At 39.1% G+C, this 21,054-nt stretch overlaps 1 protein-coding gene across 3 annotated transcripts in view; it reads left to right on the top strand.

The window, feature by feature from the left end:
* Nucleotides 1–19,947, top strand: part of SMC4 (structural maintenance of chromosomes 4) — a 43,589-nt gene extending 23,642 nt beyond the window's left edge. For all 3 annotated transcript variants that reach the window (XM_082223896.1, XM_082223895.1, XM_082223894.1), the window contains exons 10-24: nt 1,502–1,666; nt 2,853–3,086; nt 4,290–4,475; nt 7,202–7,363; nt 8,508–8,733; nt 8,817–8,896; nt 9,457–9,609; nt 10,331–10,457; nt 11,012–11,201; nt 12,312–12,456; nt 13,185–13,358; nt 14,083–14,265; nt 15,430–15,662; nt 16,083–16,266; nt 19,484–19,947. In XM_082223896.1, coding sequence (XP_082080022.1) covers nt 1,502–1,666; nt 2,853–3,086; nt 4,290–4,475; nt 7,202–7,363; nt 8,508–8,733; nt 8,817–8,896; nt 9,457–9,609; nt 10,331–10,457; nt 11,012–11,201; nt 12,312–12,456; nt 13,185–13,358; nt 14,083–14,265; nt 15,430–15,662; nt 16,083–16,266; nt 19,484–19,660 — 2,619 coding nt within the window. In that variant the 3' untranslated portion in view covers nt 19,661–19,947. The remainder of the gene's footprint in view (nt 1–1,501; nt 1,667–2,852; nt 3,087–4,289; nt 4,476–7,201; nt 7,364–8,507; nt 8,734–8,816; nt 8,897–9,456; nt 9,610–10,330; nt 10,458–11,011; nt 11,202–12,311; nt 12,457–13,184; nt 13,359–14,082; nt 14,266–15,429; nt 15,663–16,082; nt 16,267–19,483) is intronic.
* Nucleotides 19,948–21,054: the final 1,107 nt, after the last annotated feature.

Raw genomic sequence — 21,054 nt, 5'->3', positions numbered from 1 at the left:
TCATTTTTAACTTTATTTATTGAAAAGTTTATATCTGCCTTGCTTGTATATAACACCCAAAACAGATTAAACATGAAACCCATTTAACAACCATTATCGTAGAACAGAAAGTTGACAGGTGCACATTACCAATCCAAAAATGACACACTTTGCCATCTAGCCAACTATAATGTCTGCCTAATCAATAAGGTCTTAAGGCAAAAACAAAATAAAACAACACACTAAAGGAGGGGGGGAGGAAGAACAGCCAGGTGGATCTCCTAGGATGAGGAATTCCACAATCTGGGTTGCCTCTATAAGGAAGCCACTTTCCCACATTCTTTGCCTCATGGCAGGGTGATACTGGCCAGTTATTCCAGAATGGCTGTGCCTACCCAATGCAGTTTTCTTCATATGGGGTCAGTGTGCCCCCACATTTTTGAACCACAGCAGCTTACGATGATTGCTACCTCTGTAGCCTGTACTTTTCTACTTAGACAGGCGTATTTAGCAATAGACATGGGCTACCACATAAGTGCAGGTGCTTTGCAAAAGGTTATACAATTCTGGCAGCTCTCTTGTTGGTATCTGACTAATGTGTTCTGCCAGCACAAGGATTTTTGCATGTGTAACGGAACTTTCCTTCCCTGCCCCCTTAAATCTGTTCCAGGGGTTCCACCAAGCCTCCAGAGCAGATTTGGGGGATGGTGAAGGGTGTGTGCAGGAAGGGGGGTGGAGATCCTTCACACAAGCAGAAATTATTGTGCAGATGGAATGTGTTAGTTGGATAACTCCCAAAGTAGCTGAAATTGGTCTCTAGTGAACCAGTTATTGGTAAGTGATCTTTTCCTGAGTAAGAAAGGAAATGAATTCGTCATGAGCAAATGTGTCAAGGAAAAAATTGCAAAAGAGGCTTTAGTGTGTATCTTATTGCCTGAATATTCCTGAAAAATAATAGGATACTTTTCATGTTACACCTTCATGTTGTTATTGTCAATCTAAATTTATAAAGTGTAACAAATATATTTAACTGGTGCTACTACAAGGTGCTATGTAATACCTATTCTGCATTTGTAAAAACCCAATTGTTCAGTGTGGCAGCACCTATACTTTGAAACTCACTGCCTATAGATATCAAGTAGACACCTTCACTGTATTTTTGGTGCCTGATAATAACATAATTGTTTGGACAAGCCTACCCAGATACTTAGAAATGCTGATAAGAATTTTAATCTGTTATACTATTTTAACTCCTGTAGCTCTTATCTGTTTTAATATGTTGTGATCCCCCCCTGATTTTATAGTTTTATCTTTTTGTAAACAGCTTTGAGTTTTTATGATCAAGCAGTGTATAAATTTTATGAAATAAATAAATATGAAATAATTCTTCTAAGCCCCCTGTGCTATGAACAATTGTGCTTAATAGATCTGCCAGTGAAGTGCAGTTTGTTTGGTGAAACTGGTTTCCCTGTTGGAGAGACTGTTCCCCTAGTTGAAAAAAATAACATTACCTTTTTCATAGGTTGAAGACTTGAGAAGTGTTCCTGCCCGTAGTGAATCTGCTATTGGTGAAGCAACAGCTAAGAGAGAGGTTCTAGAAAAAGAAAAGAAAAGGGTAGAGGAAAAACTAAAAGAAGTTATGGACAGTCTTAAGCAGGAAACTCAAGGATTGCAGAATGAAAAAGAGGTTTGTACACTTGATGCATTCAGCTATCTCCCCTGGAGTCTAGAAGCAAATCAGCATAATTAACCAAGTAATAGGCTCTCTTTATCTCTTCTCGGTCAGAACAGAAGTTAAAGTATATTGCAGAATAAACTAAGCAGCCAGCCGAGTAGCAATTACTTCCCTGCAAGCAGCTGACACCTGCTTACACTTGTGGCATTGCCATTGCACTGTACTAAACATCCTGGAAATACATATGAGCATTATTACTGTCTTATAGCATTTCCCCTTTTGAAGGCCAGTGTTTCTTACTAAGGACATTCATTGGCTGCACTATGCTAAGTGGATTCAACACTGCTTTTATCTCTTGCTTAACTAATACGGAGCATATGAGGTTGGTTTTTGCTTTCCTGTATTAACACCAGAATACAAAGGAAAATGGAAGTTGACATAATCTGGCTGGCTCTCTGGTTGGTTTTTCAGATAACCAGATCTGCTTGCGTGTCTTTGTGCATAATGCTATTTTTATTCTCCAGTAAGGGAAATGTAGTCCTTGTTAGCAAAAGGAAGAACAGTATTGATTATGGGTGAGCAAAGCAAAGGCTGCATGACAATTTATTTGAATGGCTGGATTGGATCCCTTGCTACGTATCTATAAACTGAAACTATCTGAGTTAATATGTGTCGTTTATGCAGTGTATTTTATATTTTGCATTTTTGTCAAAGTGGTTTACAGTTTAAAATAATGCCTTCCAATCTAGACCAGGTGCAAAAGGGATGAAACAATGAGGTGTGAGTGAAAAAGAAAGCAAATTCTGATATAGACTTTCAGACTGTTATCCAAAATGCCTATAGGAGGAGATGGTTTTGGGATGAAAGGAGCCAAACAGTCCCAGCTAAACCAATGGAGAGTGCTTCTTACCGTATTTTTCGCTCCATGGGGCGCACCTAGTTTTTAGGGGAGGGAATAAAGAAAAAAAAATTATTCCCCCCCCCCAAGCCCCAAAGAGCAAAGAAGACAATCAGCATTTCACTGAAGATGATTTGGGGGGGGGGGGGAGTCGCTGGCTTATCTCTACTTTTCAGGAGTGGCATTGCAGCTGAGAAAAACTATTCTGGGAGAATTGCCAGGATCTGTGCATTACCACTTGAATTGTGAGCAAAGGTTTTGGTTTTTTTAATACGACCTTTACAAATTTCATTTTCATAGGACAAAGAAAAAGAACTCATGGAATTCAGCAAAACGGTTAATGAAGCACGTTCAAATTTGGAGGTGGCACAGTCAGAACTTGATCTCTACCTTAGTCACCATAATACTGCAGTATCTCAGTTTAAAGCAGCAGAAGCAGCTCTTCAGACTGCTTCAGGAACACTTAAAGAAAGGTTAGCCACTATCAAAGAACTGGAGTCAAAACTGCCTCAAGCTGAGCATGATCTAAAGAAGGTTAGACGTTACTGAAGATTTATTTATATTCCTGAAATGCTTAACTTCTAATTGCAATTTAAGTGTTACTACTTTTCCCAGAAATGTTTGGTGTTAAGACTGTCAGAACTATTACTATCAATAGTATTAAAACCTGTAAAGACACCCCGCATAGTTCCTCTACAATTACTTTCTTAGATGGCGCCTCCACCCCCACCCCCTTTCTGCTGTTGCTCCTCTAGGAAGGAAACAAGCCAGAGGGTAGTTTTGCATTCTGTGCAAACCAGCACACATGGTTTGTTAGGGGAAAACAAACTACAAGTACTGTTTCACACGTAACATGAAGCCAGCTTCTGGCTTATTCCCCTACCCCAATGCAGTAAACAAGACAAGTGAAGGAATTGGGGACTGTTGAGCAGCATGCATCAATACACTGCTCGAACATTACAATAGTTTGATAGAGTGGAATCAAGGACACACATTGAATAGGATAACTTCTCCCACTAGGCTGGATAGGCAGTTCATAGGTTCCATCTTGAGGGCCTGCACCCAAGTTATAATTCACTCACATTCTCCATTTAATTCTGTCCCTTAAGATATGGCCCCAGTTAAATGCCTTTTACATGGACATTAATCCTAGAGTCCGAGTAGGGTTTAGATGGTCATCTCTCAGTGCAATTTCTACAGTGGGTGTTAATACGTTGGGATGTCACCAGTTTTTTCTTCAAATAAAACATTTTTTGTAAATAATCTCTTTGAGGACCTGAAAGGTCCTATTCAGTTTCTTCATCTAACTACAAAATCCTTGTATGCTGTTGACACATCCTTTGTATCCACTTCCCAAGGTGGTATGTGATGCAAACAGGAAGATACGGAGGTGGAAAAGAGTTGCTATTGAACTGTTAAAATATTCATACAGGCCAAAAACGTGGAAACAGATACTGAGTGTGAAAAAGTTTTATTTAATCATATATTTCATGATCTAGCTGAATAAGGGAACTTCTGCACCAGGACATCTAGAAGTGATAATTGTGGTGTCATCTCCTAGACATTAAAAGTTCAAATGCGCCTGTTAACCCAGAAAGTCTGGGAACCCCAGCTTAGTTCCTCTATAGTGGAGTTTGTTACTAGAGGAATACTATTTCTTTAGAAAATCTCAATTCTGTAATGAACTACTTCTGGAATTTTCAAAAACAAAATAATTTAATGCCTTTTTCGTTTAAGAAAGAGAATGATCTTAATAAACTTGTAAAAGATGAAACAAACATCAAGAATTATGTTCAAGATCTGCGTCAGAAAGTAGAAGAAGCAAGAAGCTCATTGGCAATAAATAAAAGTCGAGGAAGAGTTCTTGAAGTTTTACTTCAACAGATGAAGTCTGGGAAAATCCCTGGAATTTATGGAAGACTAGTAAGTTCTTGTTTTTCTGGCCATTTCTGTATTGGTTCTTTTTCCCATTGCCAGTGAAAGGTTGTCAGATTGGGTAATGTCTCCACTTTGTGGTTGAAGGTAGGAATAGAACTAGAGGGAAGTAGGCAGCTCCCATAATTTAGTTTGCATTCTGCCTTGCTTGAAGTAGTCACATCATTCTCAAGCTCCCATTCGTCTCAGGCCAGCTTTAGTTGTGCGTTTTATTGTATTTCTCATTCACCTGTTGCAGCATATGTGTTGTTCACAGACATCCCCTCTTCCCTTTAGTACAGCTTAGCAATTTGTCTCCTTCAGGTGTTTTATTGCATGGTGTTCTTCTAATGGAATTGTATGGTGTTCTAATGGGATCAATTTCTGGATAGCAAAAGTTAGGGACATTCTCTTCCTCCAGGAAGATCTTTGTAAAAACTCTCAAAAGAAACATACGTAGCAATTAATATCCTCTATCCCTTTTTAGTTGGCCTCATCTACAATTTCCTATCTGTCGCTGAAACATTTCCTTCATAGAGCTATGCTGAAATGCAGAGCTGTACAGTGGTGCCTTGGTTCTCAAACGCTGAAAACCTGGAAGTGTTCTGGTTTTCAAACGTTTTTTGGAAGCTGAACATCAGATGTGGCTGTTGGCTATTGTTTCCGGGGCGCCTGAAGCAATCAGAAGCTGCGCCTTGGTTTTCGAACATTTCAGAAGTCAAATGGACTTCCGGAATGGGTTAAGTTTGGTGCTTTTGTTTTTGCTATTTATTTTGTGTTTTTGTTTTTGAGGCTTTTTCGGTTTATTTGTTTTTGTGACTGTGTGGAACCCAGTTCAGCTATTGATTGATTGATTGATTGATTGATTGTGTGACTGTGGAAATGGATAAAAGCCCCCCATCCAAACAATGACTATCATCAGCGCAGGTAAGGGAAAAAATAATTTTAATTTTTATCATTTACAATACTGTCTTATTTATTTTATAGTACAGTACATTGATTATTGCTTTCATTTTATGGCCCAGTGGTCTCGTTGGATAGTAAAATTCATGTTAAATTGCTGTTTTAGAGATTGTTTTTAAAAGTCTGGAACAGATGAATTCGTTTTGCATTGCTTTCTATGGTAAAGCGCGCCTTGGTTTTGGAACGGACTTCCGGAATGGATTAAGTTTGAGAACCAAGGTACCACTGTACAGGGTTTTCTCAGCTCTCCAGAGACCGCCTTTGAATCATTTATGACAGTGCCCCTAAGAGTGTTTAAAATCTATTTCCAAGTAGCTATCACCTCTTCCTGCAGGGTATCAGAGCTGAATGCTTTCTCCAGTCTCCACTGTAAAACATTTGTGTGTTTTTCATAAGGATAGGGTAGTGTTGAGGGCAGACCCAGCTTTCATGCCGAGTCCTATCAAGGTTCCATAGATAACAATAATTAGTTGTCGCAACCAGCTGTCCAGATCCTTGCCACCCTTTGGAGCAGGCCTAGCACTCTTTAGCTGCCTGAAGGGCCATGAAGGTTTACATAAATAAGACCAAAGTTTTCTGGCAGTTTGTCATTCCACCAAGCTTCTCTTAGATCTATAGTTAGGGAAGTAGGAGTTTTTTCTCTTCAGTCACCTTATATATGAATAATGTATGGCCTGTTTGAGCTTGGTGAATATGCAGACTTAATTATGGGAAGTACCTGCTTCCCCCAAGATCTGTTTCTGCTTTGGGCTACAAGGTTTACCCAACCTGATCTTGCACTGGCAATGTAAAGCTAACCTCCAGATAGATACACAGTGGTACTTCTTCTCTTTATCTGAGTAGGCTAACTTGGTTAGTGAGAATATTTAGCAGGGGAAGTTGTCGTACTTGGTAAACCCAAGATGCTGAGGCAGCTTTTGAGAGGACTGCATGCACAATCATCTCTCCAAGACAAAAGTTGATTTCCAAATTAAAGTAAAGGTTACTCAGCCTCTCTGAGTCTTCAAAGAAACATGCAAAAATACTGGCAGCAGCATTGTCCAGCATCTCTGGATGTAACCAAGCTACATTACAGTATTGGCCCGAATATAAGCCACACCTACAAATAAGCTGCACCTTTAAAATGTTAGAGTGGTTTTTTTCCCTCTGGTGGCAGATGACAGAAACTATGACACCACCAGACCGGTGTAAAACCAAACAAATAAAGGTTTTATTACAAAACAACAAAGCTTGTGGGTGTTTTTCCTTGCAGGCAAAGTTCAAACTGCAACTTTTCCTCCTTTTGTAGTCATGACCAGCTGTACCCAATCTGCCCAAAGCTCACAGAAACAGTTCTTAAAGGTGCAAACATCTTTACTGTTTCTTTGCAGAATGACTCCCAACATAAAATTCATTCATAATAGGTTCAAAGTGCCCTGTGAAACAATTATGCATTCTGCCCAAGTGTAGCTACTTTAAGAAGAGATTAGCCAGAACAGTATGCAAATTTGAGCCACTGCCTTTTGAGATACTACCCCACCACATTTGTTCTGAGCCATCATTTCTTAGTTAACATCTTTCCCCCCCATAGCTTTCAGGAGAGAGTTCTGCTTAAATTCTACCCTAAATCATGGGAGCAGTGTGAAAGGACATTAAAACAACAACGTGAGAAGTTCTTTTATGTTAAGGGATGAGATCCATTAAAACCAATGGGACTTACATGCAGCTATGCTTAGGACTGGATGTCTGGTACTCATATTACTAACCTAAGTGCTTTCTTTTCTTGCTACTAGGGTGACTTGGGAGCCATAGATGAGAAGTATGATGTTGCAATTTCATCATCATGTGGAGCATTAGATCACATTGTAGTCGACACTATGGATACTGCTCAAGAATGTGTTAAATTTTTGAAGAAGGAAAACATTGGAGTGGCAACATTTATAGGGCTTGACAAGGTTTGTAATACCTTTTTTTTAATAGATAACTTTTAAGTTGAATAAGTCGAAGTTGCATATAGATTTGTTTTTACATTACTATGTTCAGCTGGCTTTTACAATGTCATTTTTTAGATTTTAAAATGGCTTATAATAGTAAAACTGTTTTATATATGATGGGCACAAATACTGTAAGGTATATTTGTATAGATAGTATCTTATTACAGCCTGTTAAAATAGTCTTACTAGTGACAGCTCATGTTTGTAATAAACATCACAAAGTCTCAGTTTTTAATATAAGAGTAAATACATACTAGGAGTTGCCGTATTTTTCACCCTATTGGACGCACTTTTTCCCCTCCAAAAATGAAGGGGAAATGTGTGTGCGTCCTATGGGGCGAATGCAGGCTTTTGTTGAAGCCTGGAGAGCGAGAGGGGTCGGTGTGCACCGACTCCTCTCTCTCTCTCCAGGCTTCAGGAAGCTCTGCACAACCCTCGGGAGACCGGCGCGACTTCACGGCGGTCTCCCGAGGGTTGCACAGAGCTGCCTGCAGTCCCGGGGCTTTGCGCAGCTCTGCGCAGCCCTAGGGAGCCCAGTGCGACTTCGCGCCTGTCTCCCGAGGGTTGCGCAGAGCTGCCTGCATTCTGAAGCCTGGGGCGCGCTGAAGAGCGCACCCAGACTGCGCACAGCTCTCCGCAAGCCTGGGGAGACTGGCGCGACTTCCAACCGGGCTCCCTAGGCTTGCGGGTAGCAGGCTGTTCTTGGGGCTGGGGTCGGGGGAGGCTTGGGCTTCCCCCACGCCTGGGGGGAAATAATTTTTTTCCCTTTATTCCCCCCCCAAAAAAAACAACAACAACTAGGTGCGTCCTATGGGGCGGTGCATCCTATGGGGCGAAACATACTGTATATATCTGCATGACATAGATTTATGTAAGGGGAAAATGGTGCTTCAGGTTCAAACATGTATTAGAGAGTAAATCCTATGGAGTTCAGGGAGCTTTATTTGAATAAGCCTGTATATGATAGCACTGTTGTCATAAAGTATTTGAAAACAATTAAAATATGAACAAAGATCTATGAAAGTAAACTAAAGAGGTATATCAAGGACCTGTGCAGTTCTTGATGGTTAGTTTACTGGTTTTGTGGTGATTTTAATCCTTCCAGATGACAGTATGGGAGAAAAGCATGGGAAAAATCCAGACTCCTGAAAACATTCCACGTTTGTTTGATATGGTAAAAGTTAAAGATGAGAAGGTTCGCAATGCTTTTTATTTTGCATTACGTGACACTTTGGTTGCTAATAACCTGGACCAGGCTACAAGGGTTGCATTCCAGAAAAACAAGAGATGGAGAGTTGTAACTTTACAAGGACAAATCATAGAACAATCAGGTATTAAAAATTTTTTTTAAGTTGTGGTTAAATTAAGTTATGGGAAATAAAGAATTGCTGATTTGTTCTTGGTCCTTCCATAGGTACAATGACTGGTGGTGGAGGGAAAGTAATGAAGGGTAGAATGGGGTCCTCTGTTGTAGTTGAAACATCAGAAGATGAGGTTAGTATGCTTTCTCTAACACCTGAATTCCTAATGAGTGGGGAGAATCTTTTACTGGTTACCTGCCAAGTGAAATCAGTGGGACAGAAAATACCTATCTAGTGCCAGGGTGGCTGTGGTCAGGGGCACAATCTGTGGATATGATGGGGAATGAAGGAACTTTTCAATCTGGCAGATCGAACGTCACTCATGGAATCCCCTATTTTGGCCCCTGTGACCTCTGGGACTGGTGTGCTTGCTTGGTAGCAGAGATGCTATAGTAACACCCCCAGCCAACCTTTAGCAGGGGCTATGTTGGTTCTGAAAGCTTTTTCTTTTCTTATATTAAGTCTAGACATATAAACACTGAAATATATTTTGATGAATTGGGGGCTTTTTTTGGTCTGATATTGAGAACAGTTGGCTCTCCAGATGTTGAAACACAACCCTCTTATCATTCACTAGCTGAGGCTGTTGACAGCTGAAGTCCAATAACATCTGGAGGGGCACAGGTTCCCCATCCCTGGTTTATTTGCATGTTACATACATTACTTTTTTTACATTTTATAACTTGCCCCTAGGTAAATAAAATGGAATCTCAGCTGCAAAAGGATCTCCAAAAAGCAACACAGTTTCAGGAACAAAAAATGCAGCTTGAAGAAGCAATATCAAAATTGCACCAGAGCATTAGAGAAATGAGGAACACGTTAGGAAAGTACAGTGCAAACATTCAGGTAATCATAAGTTTGGCTAAAGATACCTTACTGCTTTTTTTCTTAGCTCTGGATACACCAGTCATGTCTTCTGATGGAGATTATCCTTTAAATATACTATCTTATATGAAGGATTTCAGGTATTTTAAAACTTATTCAAAGCACAGGCAATAGGAAAGTGGGCTGTTTAGCTTTGGCTGTTGATACTTGTTCCTGCATTGTATGGAAAAATCTTAAGAGCAGTAATTTTGAAAAGAGTGTTTGAGCCAGAGAGAATGTTAACACCCCCCCCCCCAGTTTTTAGAAAAGGCAGGCCAGACAAACTAGTTTAAGATAGGGAAGGGTAATTGTCTCCAAAAAGAAAAGGCAAAAGGCAAGTTGTACACCCTATTAAAATGTTCTTAAAAACTTATAATGCACCTAATGTTTTCTGGTTAGCCTGTGGGCAGCAATTATCTTGGGGGTCTTTTGCCTATATTTTGAGCCAGCACAGTCTCTCATTTAAGAGTTATTTGTTAAGGTCTGTCTCCCAAGTCCAAGGTTAGGATCTTTCTTGGAGTTAGTCCTTCAGCTTAAAAACCCTCCTGAAATAATTATGTTAGTTGGTGTGGGCTGTTTTAGCTATTTTTATGTATGCAAATGTTTTATATATGTTTTTATTGTGTTGTAAATCACTGCTAGATGCCTCATAGGAATAGTGTCACAAATGAAATTAATAGTAATTAATAATTGTGTTCTTTAGAGTTTGTCAGAGCAAGAGGCTCACTTAAAAATCCAGATTAAAGAACTTGAAAGAAATGTAATTGCTGCAGCTCCAGACAAAATCAAGCAGAAAGAAATGGAGAGAAAATGTCATTGTTTCAAAGAAGGTATGTCAACATTGCAGTAAATTATAATTGAGGGTGAATCATAATTGATGTGTTTTAGGGGTCACCCACTTTTTTGGCCCATGGGCACATTTGGGGGTGGGACCTGTACACACAGATCCAGCTTTTAGTCTGCTCACTATATAAAACTTCACTTTTCTGAACCTACCTCTCTGTGCCTCTCACTCCTATCTCCTAGAAATCAAATAAGAGAGTCAATAATTTGGAGTCTATTGTATTTCTATTCAGTAAAGCTATCCTTTCCAGTTAGTCAACAAGCCTGATGCTAGTAGTTATAGATAATTTTCCTTGTAAGAAAACTATTCAATCTACAAAGCAAATAATTTAACAAATGCTGTTTAGGAAATTACAATTGAAGTAATGCACACACTGTATTATAGCTAAGTAAATGCGGATATACATTTATTTTGCACAATAATAAATCTTGTAAACATATAAACATTTGAACACGTAGTTTGCTCATACCATACTGTTTATATATTTAGCACTAGAAGTATTCATCAAGTTCTTTTTTTTTGGTCTTTTTTGTCTTACAGATTATGACAAAGTTGCTGCAAAGGCTGGTAAATTGGAAACAGAAATAAAGAGATTGCATAATCTCATAATTGACATAAATAATAATAAGCTTAAAGGTCATCAAGACAATCTTGATAAGATAAACAAGGAAATAGATCAATGTTCTTCTGCTATTACTAAAGCTCAGGTGGCAATCAAGACAGCAGATAGGTATGGAAATGATTTTATATCCTTTGGAACCAACATAAAAAAATAAACAGGACACTCATTTTATTACAGTGTTTAAAGAAAACAAGCAGCAAAATTATCAAGTAATGGATTTGCAACATAGTAGCTGGTTATTTTTAAAATAAAGGCTCCTATTCTTAAAATGTTAGTTTGTGTGCTAATAGATTCTGTGCTTGTGTTGTGTGTTATCATACACAGTGGTACCTCAGGTTACAGACGCTTCAGGTTACAGACTACGCTAACCCAGAAATAGTACCTCGGGTTAAGAACTTTGCTTCAGGATGAGAACAGAAATTGTTCTCTGGTGGCAGCGGGAGGCCCCAATAGCTAAAGTGGTACCTCAGGTTAAGAACAGTTTCAGGTTAAGAACGGACCTCCAGAATGAATTAAGTTCTTAACCTGAGGTCCCATTATATTTAGCCACTGAAATAGTGTGTCAGGAAATCCATGGACAATGGGGTAGGAAATAGGTATCACAGGAAATGATATAGTGGGAAAACGTAGGTGAGTAGTCTCCAGAAATTGCATATAGTCAGAGCAACTTTGGAACCAGCCCCACCTGACCACCCCTACTTTTCTGAAGCAGGCACACTGAGCAGGCCTTGCACCCCACGCAAGGCAGCAAGCTTTTAAGTTCTCTGCCTTGCTTACCAGGCTTTGAGAAGCTCCTTCCCAGAGCCTGATAAGCAAGTCTGAGAGCTGTAAAGCTCTGCCATGAGAACCCTATACAGAAAGAGCTTTTAAGACCTTCCATGTGTTCAGTTTGTGCAATTTCAGCTGACCAGCTGCCAAGCACGTAACACTGCAATTGCACAAGTTAAATGCACAGAAGTTGCAAGTTAGTTATATTTCCAGTCCTTTCGCTCTATCGAAATTTAAAATCTGTGGTGTGTGTTTTTCATAATGAAAACAGATTTTCAAAATGGAAATGTTACATCCCTTTGAATAATTAAAGATGGCCATCATATCACAGTCTTCTAATGTCAATATTTTGTTTTATATTCCATTTTTAAATTTGATTTCTACTCAAGGTTTTAATGTCAGTAGAGTAGAGGCTTCTTACCTACTTTATTATTGTATTGTATTTGATAGAAACCTGAATAAATCAGAAGATGCTGTTCTCCACACTGAGAAGGAAATTGAAGAGAATAAAAAAGCCCTCCAAGACTTAACAGAACAGCTGAATACACTAGAAGAAAAAGCTGCTAAAGTTATGAATGACAGCAAAGAAGCTGAAGTATGTATGATACTAACTTGATTTCTTTAAATAGGGTGTGTTTTAAAAGATGCAGAACAGTGTATTAACACTAAAAATGTATATGATGTACAAGTAGAGTTTTAATGCATGTGGTAATAAAATCCACTACAAGTCTTCAACACCAGCAAAAATTGTATTTAAGAGAAAATATGATTCAATTGCTCAATTTATTTATATCATTTTAAAGGTACGCTCATATTGCACAAAAATGAGGCGCTGTTCACGCCAGAGAATTTACTATTAACACTTAAAATCATTACTCTTCCTGTTCCAGGTAATAATTCTATATGCATCACTTCGGAGTAGAAAAATGTGTGTTTGTAAGGGGTGTGTACAAAAAAGCTGACTTTTCCCTCATTCTCCAGACATTAGTGTACTACCAGTCCTTTGCATCTCAGAGGTGGTGAGAAAAGCTGGTGTTCCACATGTCACTGAGTTGATGCTACTCAACACAAGGCTGCACAGAGAGGCCCCCTCCCTCCCTGCCCCTTTGTTAATACCTGCTGCCACTATGCTAAACCATTCCCTGCAGCATTTGACCTTCCAAACAGTTATGTTGCACCATTATTTTGATGATGGGTATTACCTGTGTTTTTTCACATTTTAAAGAGACATTAGCATCTAGAACAAATTGGAGCTCTAGAAATGTAAACCTTTCCGGTAACTGAATAATAAAAAATAAACTTCCACCTATGATCTTTACTTAGGAGTCTTTGCCAGAGATTCAAGCGGAACACCATTCTGTGCTTCAGAAAATTAAAGCTATCCAAGATGAAGAGCATTTGCTTCAAAAAGAGGCTCTTAATATTAGGCTTAAAATTGAACAGCTAGACAGTCATATTGCAGAGCATCAATCAAAGACTAAATATTGGCAAAAAGAGGTAAACACTTTATAATACCTTACTATTTTAAGAAAAACTATAATATTATGTTTTTGGGGGAAACTTTTTTTTATTGCTTTCCCCAATCCTGTCATATAGCAGGATTGGGTTCTTTGTTTTTTGTTTTTTAATATTGCATGTTATCTATCATACAGCAAACTACCAAGATCCTGAAAAAACTATAAAAGTCACAGACTATGCCTCATTGGAGAGTATACTATTTTCATATCCCACCCAGTCTCTTTATTATCTAGAGCCACTTTGCTGTCCACAAAGCCTGGCTTGCTTTTTTAAAGAAACAATTTAATTTCTGCAGTGTCCTGTAAAATAGGGAGCACATGCCTTGCATTGCTACAATGTCTGTTTGATATAGTTAAAACTCCATACTATCCAAGTTTTTTTTTGTCTTGTTTTCTGGCTTGAAATGGATCATTATTCTTATTTGGATCACACTCAAATAGTGCCTAAATCAAGTTTGTTAAATCATAAAGTTGTTTAGTTATTTCTTACCAATAGGCTGCTTTTTCATCAGAAGACCTTTAAAGTGACTACATATATAAATCTTAAAATATCAAATAAAAATGCACAATTTCTAGATGAGTGTGTGACTAAGAATGCAAACTTGTTCTATTAACATACAGTTAAGGTATAAGAAAGTTCCTTAAAGTGTAGCTGTAGAAATGTGAATATGACTTGTTCATTAATTACTTAAAATGTATTTTAGATATCAAAAATATCACTGCATTCTCTGGAAGATGAACAAGTAGAAGAACTTGCAGTGCTCAGCCAGGAAGAACTTGAGGCTATAAGAAACCCGGATATTGTAACCAATCAGATAGCTCTTTTAGAAGCACAATGTAATGAAATGAAACCAAACTTGGGTGCCATTGCTGAATATAACAAAAAGGTAATCATACTTTTTTAAAACCAGTATCTTGAATTCGTACAAGCAATTACAGATCTGTGGCAAGACTGTTACCTGAAATGCTTGTTCGACTAGTATTTCTTGTTTGTCATTGAGAGAACCTCTCCTTATAAAGAGCTAAGTAGCATTACTTCCTAAAGAAATTATAGATTCCTTACAAGTGCTCACTTAAGCTTGCATGCTTTAGGAGGAAGAGGTTGGATAAATCCCATACCAGAAATATTTCCAAAGGAAATTGTGGGCTTGTTATGTGAATGCTTGCCTACAATTTCCAAGAGAGTGCATTGTGTTTGGTAAGCAGGACCTGTGTGTATAGCCCAGGCATAGGCAAACTCGGCCCTCCAGGTGTTTTTTGGCCTACAACTTCCATGATTCCTAGCTAACAGGACCAGTGGTCAGGGATGATGGGAATTGTAGTCCCAAAACATCTGGAGGGCTGAGTTTGCCTATGCCTGGTATAGCCCAACTTCTAGATACCTTCTCAGAAAGTCTTCTTTCGCACTTTTTGTATGGAGCATTGATTGATGGAAGGGGAATGCTAGGACAACCTGCTTATGTCCTTCCTTTGCACAGGTGCCAAACATAAAAGTCAGTTACTTCATAATCAATGTTCGAAATTCCCATTGTTCTAGACACATTTGTGACAGGGAATTTTATTAGCATGAGCAGTTTCTGAGTTCTGGGTGCAGTACTGCACCTGAGATTTCAGATTAAAATTGCAGAGTGGAAGGAAAGGAGGACCTTTTTCTGCCTCCCCACTTCCAGCTACAATCTGAAGACTGGACCCTCTGAAGAGACCCTGTTAAGAATATTAGGGGGTGGGGTGGGGTGGGCTAAAGAAGGACTAGACCATGTGAAAAATGAACTTAATATTTTAACCTCAGTTCATTTTCAGCTTTGTATTCTTGTTCTTAAAAAAGTGAGCCTAGGCCTTTCGTTATTGCACCCATAACCTATGTTTAAGGTGTCATTTAGCTCCTAGCTTTCATATCTCAGTTTCTAACACTGTTCACAATGGCAACAGAAACTTAGAATTTCTTTTGTATATTAAAATTCTGGATAAATAGATTTTTGCACTTAAATCTATCTGATCCTTAACAGAAACACTTAGGAGTCATATCGAATATGCACATTTTCAATTTTTAGGAGGAACTCTACTTGAAACGTGTGGCAGAGTTGGATGAAATAACCAATATGAGAGACAAATTTAGGGAAGCTGAAGAAGATCTTAGAAAACAAAGGCTTCATGAATTTATGGCAGGATTTAATGTAATAACAAATAAACTAAAGGAAAACTACCAAATGCTTACATTGGGAGGAGATGCTGAACTGGAGCTTGTAGATAGTCTGGATCCTTTCTCTGAAGGAATCATGTTCAGGTAGGTATTTTCTGGAAATAGCTTGAAGGTATTTTGATGGTCCTTTTACCACCTATATGTGGTATATTTATGCTCATTAAATGTTGACTGCAGAATTAACCAAACTTGGCTGAATCACATGCAATGCTAAATTATAGTTTAGTAGCATTAGGATTGTAGCCCCCTCCACTGGTCTACATAGTTGTTAAGATTGTGAGCTAAGACAAAATTCACTAAACTTGTTTTTTGTATATAGAGCAGCCATCAGATCCTAATTCGAAATACTTAAGTGGCATAATAGTGCTCTGCCAAACAGCACTGTTGTAAAATTACTGAGATAATGTATATAGCATATACTTCTAACCTGCTTAGCACTGCTTAAAAGCTTGGTTGTGGAGATTGTAAATCGTAAGCTCATAAATATATTCCTCTTTCTTTCAGTGTTCGTCCACCAAAGAAAAGCTGGAAGAAAATTTTCAACTTGTCAGGTGGCGAGAAGACACTTAGCTCGCTGGCTTTGGTGTTTGCTTTACATCATTACAAACCAACTCCTCTTTACTTCATGGATGAAATTGATGCAGCCCTTGATTTTAAAAATGTATCCATCGTAGCATTTTACATATACGTAAGTAGTACAGAAGCCAATATCCAAGTTTTACATTTTTAGTAGTATCAAATTAATGCTAGTTTTCGGTAAAATAATTAGAAAAGGTCTTGGGTATGTCTGCTTCTGGGGCATGTCAATGAAGAGCAGTGTTTCTCTGACTGAAGTGAAGTTACCCAAAAGGAAAGGGTTAAGTCCCAGTACGGATAACAAAAATAAGGAAAATGTCATTAAGTCTTTGAAATTTACATCTTAGTTGCTTGGAGCCTTCCCCAGTTTGCGCTTGCCTTGACTCCAGGACAGCTTTTTTCACAAGCTCTTTGCTTCAGTGTTTGACAATACTTGCATGTTACTCTTTGGCTGCCTCTCTCTAAAGAATTCACTTCCTCAGCTTTCTGCATTCCAGAAAAAAAAATCTTCAGCATCTTCCTTTGTCTATGGCACCACATTGAAAAGACAGCATCTTAGGGTGATCAAATAAGCAAACCTAAAGAAGATTGCTGTAGAGCCTAAACCTAGGACTCTCCAATTCCTCCTATCAGTCATTTAATGCAACTGTTGTCTGCTGCCATTTTCAATCCTCCACACAGCAACAAAGCAGATTGCAATCAAAACTTGACTATTCAATCACTATAAAGAAAACCACACATGGCAAATCTTTTGTCCCCTCTACTCATCCCAGGTCAGAGATTCAACAGGGGCCCTACTCAAAAAGTCTGACTCCGTAACTTATCAGACCAACAACACATTAGATGAATCAGATCTCTGGAACCACTCTGTCTGCTGTCAGTAGCCTCAACACAGGCTCCAAACTCTAGGTCATTTATCCATAATTCTGCTTCTGAATTAACTCCTTAATGCCATCAGTTCTTTGACAACCTAGAAAAACAGGAAGGAGAATATTCTGGCAGCATCACTGAAGAGCAGTCAATCATTTGACATGTTCATAGAATTGTAGAGTTATAAGGGACTCTGAGACTCATCTAGTCCAACCCCCTGCAATGCAGGAATATGCAACTGTCCCATATAGGGATTGAAGCTGCTACCTTGGTGTTATCAGCACCATGCTCTAACCAGCTGGGTTATCCTTTAATCATCATAGTGATTCTTTTGTAGCTTTACTCTCAAAAACTATTTCTTGCTACCCATGAATCAGTTCAGCTGATTCTCCAGGGCAACAAAGGAAGCCACTTTATAATGAGTCATAGCATTGGTCCATCTTGCCCAGTATCATCTACCCTGACAGGCAGTGGCTTCCCAGGGTTTCAGATAGGAGTCTCTTCTAGTCTTACCTGGAGATGCCTGAGACCTCCATACAAACCAGATGTTCTACCTCTGAGCTAGGGCTCTTTCCCCAACCTGTACAGTGGTGCCTCGCAAGACGAAATTAATTCGTTCCACGAGTTTTTTCGTCTAGCGAATTTTTCGTCTTGCGAAGCACGGTGTCGGAAAAGTTTTGGAAAAGCTTCAAAAATCGCCAAAAACCTCAAAAAAGGCTACCACACCGCGTTCTATGAGTTGCTCCTCAAAGTCAAGTCATAACTGTATTAAGGGTGTTAAGAAAAAGGAAACAAACTTGCAAAAAACGCAAGACATTTTTGTCTTGCGAAGCAAGCCCATAGGGAAATTCGTCTTGCGAAGCAGCTCAAAAACCGCAAAACCCTTTCGTCTAGCGAGTTTTTCGTCTTGCGAGGCATTTGTCTTGCAGGGCACCACTGTATTTCCAGAATCCAGGTCAGCTCCTAAAGAGGTTTCCTTCCCATCCCAACAGGAAAGGCAGAATTGTTTACTCGCATCAGAATAAGAAATCTTCACAGTTAGCACAAAGGGTTTACATATTCCCCTCTCGACCAGTGGAGGATCTCAAAGACCTAGTGGTAGACGTCCCAGTAGAAACCTTCCTTTCTGGTGCAGTTCAGTCTAAAGATCATGCCTCCCTAAAGAGAACCCAATGAGAAAAAGGAGGTTCTTTCATTAATAAAGTCTCAAAGCTTCTGTCCTCAACCTTAGGACCCTGCTTCCACTTTCTTTCCTTCCTATGTCTAGAGGATTTACTTTTTAACAAAGACCGAGATGACATAACGCATCATAGAATATTGTCCAGACTTTCTAAAGCTTCTGTCTTTATTCCTGATGCCAATCCTCAAAATTGCTGCTGAACCCAACGAATCTTGGCTAGGGCACTGCTCTCTAGGAATTTCACAAGCTGATAGTCATCTCAAACAATGGAAGAGATTCAGGCAGGTAGCTGTGTTGGTCTGCAGCAGAAGAAATATATATATATATATATATATATATATATATATGCAGGTTTTGGTGTCTTCGGGTGTCTTCCCGTGTAAGAGTCGGGGTGTCTGTGCGACGTTTCGACGAGGTCTCACTCGTCATCTTCAGGCTGGTGCTTTCGGCTTCTTGTTACTGGAACAGAGCTGTCAGCTGGAAGGTTTCCTCCAGCTGTTCCAGTAACAAGAAGCCGAAAGCACCAGCCTGAAGATGACGAGTGAGACCTCGTCGAAACGTCGCACAGACACCCCGACTCTTACACGGGAAGACACCCGAAGACACCAAAACCTGCATTCCTGTACCCGTGAAAATCTACGAAAGCATATATATATATATATATATATATATATATATATATATATATATATATAGTCCAGTAGCACCTTAGAGACCAACTAAGTTTGTTCTTGGTATGAGCTTTCGTGTGCATGCACACTTCTTCAGATACACTGAAACAGAAGTCAGCAGACCTTTTATCTATAGTGAGAGGGTGGGGAGGGGTATTACTCAGAAGGGTGGTGGGAATGGGTGATTGGCTGATAGGTGTGGTAAACCTGTTGACGACAGTTAACGACTGCAGTTGGTCTTTGAGATCTTGTATATAATGTCCTAGGAGATTGAAGTGTTCTCCTACTGGACATAAATCTGACATCAGGAATCACAAGACAGAGAAACCAGTAGGAGAACACTTCAATCTCCCTCAGCCAATAAAGTGAGATGAGCGCCGCAACCCCAGAGTCGGTCATGACTGGACTTAATGGTCATGGGTCCCTTTACCTAAGGTGCTACTGGACAATTTTTTAATTTTTAAAATATATTTCTAATGGAAGAAATTGTACTAGTCTTGGTGGTTGTTAATTACTATCACTACTGCTTGAAAAAAACTGGGAAACTATTGTGGTTTTTTTGCCAGGCTCATTACAAATCCTAATTGAAAATATGTTTCAATTTCTAGGAACAAACAAAAAATGCACAATTCATCATCATCTCTCTGAGAAACAACATGTTTGAAATTGCGGATAGACTAATTGGGATTTACAAGACTTACAATACCACAAAAAGTGTTGCAACAAATCCCAAAGTGATTGCATTGAAGGGACTTGCTGAAGTTGGTTCTGTAGGGTGCTCCTGAATACAGAAATGACTTCTATTTAACCAGTAGACTTTTCTAATGAACATTTCCTAATACACATTTTCCCCCAGTTTGTGTTTTTAAATGCGTTAGCAACTTTTTCAAAGCTACTAGCATTTTGAAAGAAAGAAAGAAAAGGAAGTTCTAAACTGCAACTAGATGTACATTGCTCTGTGGTGCTCAGCAATCACCATTCCATGCCAGTACACTTTATTTTTGAGGTAAAGCCTATAATTGTTTTTAAAGCATTTAATGTTTTTATTTGTTAAAATAAAATCATAAATTGACTGAGGTGTGATTTCCTTGTATTCCTACATATATGCCAACTTCTAAAGAAAACTGAAATGTGTGGAAACTATAGGTTCATATTACATATACAGCTGCAGAAGCCCTCACCACCTTACCATTGTAAGGTCGCCATGTTGCAAAGTTGCTTGTATTCTCCAGCGTTTCTTGTGCTGCGGCAGTCTGCTTCTGGAGAATTGCTGGCCTTGGTTTTTAGGAGGGCTTCCAGCAACACTGTAGGTGTGTTTCTCAAATTGAAAGTTAAAATGCTGTTTAAATTTTACTTCAGCTTATTTCTCTTATGGGGCAGAGGCAACATTTCAAGCCTCATTTTTGTTGTAAGACAGAAAGCATCCCTGAGGATGGCCTCTTTCTCCTGATATACCTTCCTGCACTTAGCTTCCTCATCTTAACACAGATTGGAAAAAGAGCTTCTGCCAAAGCAAAATAAATGTGTAGCCCTTTTGCACTACCCAAACCATTTGCTCCTGGAGCAACTGAAGGTTTGTCTTGGTACAGAGGCTACATCTGAAACATGAAAATGAGATTTCTAATTTCTTGTTTGTTTGTTTTTAATAAAAATGTTAACTGAAGGTATGCAAGCACAGTTCAAAATTCTTGGTCCTCCGCTATAACCATGCTGGTCAGTGAGCAGGCCGGAAACAAAGACTTTTGCTGATGACACCCTGAACGTCCACAAGATGTATTTACTTGCAGGCTTCAATCTCAATGAGAATCCATTGTTGAGGTGCTGGAGGATATCTTAACACCACCACCCTTTCCCTCTGGTTGGGAATGGGATGAACTCCACAGGTCCCATAAAAAGATATTTTGTTTTGAACAATTGATGTTTTCTTCCCTGGTCTTGTGCAGTATGGGTGAGGCTCAAGAAAGCAGATGTGATTCTCTTAAAAGAAGGCAGATGCAGCAAACCACATGTAGTGCAAGATTCTAGCTAGGTGGTGCAGTTCTCCTGGTTGACACTGAATAGTTGACAACCTTCCACCTCCTGGGAGATGTATTAATTACATTTAAGTCTCTGCTGAATGTTTTTTTTTTTTCTTTTGACCTAGATGACTAGATACCTTAAAAGATCTGAGGTACAGGCC

This window comes from Podarcis vaucheri (assembly GCF_965113315.1).
Source record: "Podarcis vaucheri genome assembly, chromosome: 5".
Lineage (NCBI taxonomy): Eukaryota > Metazoa > Chordata > Lepidosauria > Squamata > Lacertidae > Podarcis > Podarcis vaucheri.
This window is presented reverse-complemented; position numbering and strand designations above follow the sequence as displayed.